We start from the raw sequence: 658 nt of genomic DNA, 5'->3' as shown, positions 1-658 counted from the left end.
GTAGGAAATACGCTGCTAGCTGGGCGTCCTTCCCGGGAGTCGCATCGTTCAGGCTGAAGCGAAAGGGACCGGGTAAACCCGGAGGGGGCAAGGAGGTTCACAACCAGCCCTTTCGGGCTCCGCGCGTAGAAAGACTGAAGGGGGCCACGACTTTTCCTGGTACTGACTCCTGAATTTTCTTCCAGAAACTCCGGCAGCGCCAAGAAGAACCGCAGGCGAGGTGCCAAGGCGCAGCACCGGGAGCTGGCGCGCGAGCACGGGGCGGCGGAGCAAAGGCGGCCGTGCAGTTTGGCGGCGAGGAACTGTCAGGTTTCGTTGCCCGCTAACGAGCGGCGCAATGGATTGTGCTTCCCCCCCCAGAGCCCCCACCTCTGCCCGCCCCAGGAAAGGCAAGCGGCCAGGAAACGCAGGCGCCGGCGTAGGAAACCTGTTGTGACGGCGTAGGGAACGTTGCACGCGACGAAAGCCCCAAGTCCAGGGCTGCGTCTCCGTCCCGGAGGAGCTCTGAGACGGGTCTCTCACCGCATGAACGAGCGGCTTTGCTGTAACCTCCACCAGCAGTCGGGAACTGCAGATGCAGGTGTTCTTTATCTTAACACAGCTCTTTTTTTTTCTTTTTAATTTTTTTTTTCCTCCCCGGCCTCCCTCCATCCCCCCC

At 60.9% G+C, this 658-nt stretch overlaps 1 protein-coding gene across 1 annotated transcript in view; it reads left to right on the top strand.

Moving 5' to 3' along the window:
* DUSP11 (dual specificity phosphatase 11 (RNA/RNP complex 1-interacting)) overlaps positions 1 to 595 on the top strand; it is a 6,555-nt gene extending 5,960 nt beyond the window's left edge. Inside the window, exon 10 of the mRNA XM_009327205.1 lies at positions 186 to 595. Coding sequence (XP_009325480.1) covers positions 186 to 444 — 259 coding nt within the window. The 3' untranslated portion in view covers positions 445 to 595. The remainder of the gene's footprint in view (positions 1 to 185) is intronic.
* Positions 596 to 658: the final 63 nt, after the last annotated feature.

Source organism: Pygoscelis adeliae, unplaced genomic scaffold, assembly GCF_000699105.1.
Source record: "Pygoscelis adeliae isolate BGI_AS28 unplaced genomic scaffold, ASM69910v1 Scaffold187, whole genome shotgun sequence".
Lineage (NCBI taxonomy): Eukaryota > Metazoa > Chordata > Aves > Sphenisciformes > Spheniscidae > Pygoscelis > Pygoscelis adeliae.
The sequence above is the reverse complement of the archived record's forward strand: the minus strand, read 5'-3'. Positions and strand labels throughout refer to the sequence as shown.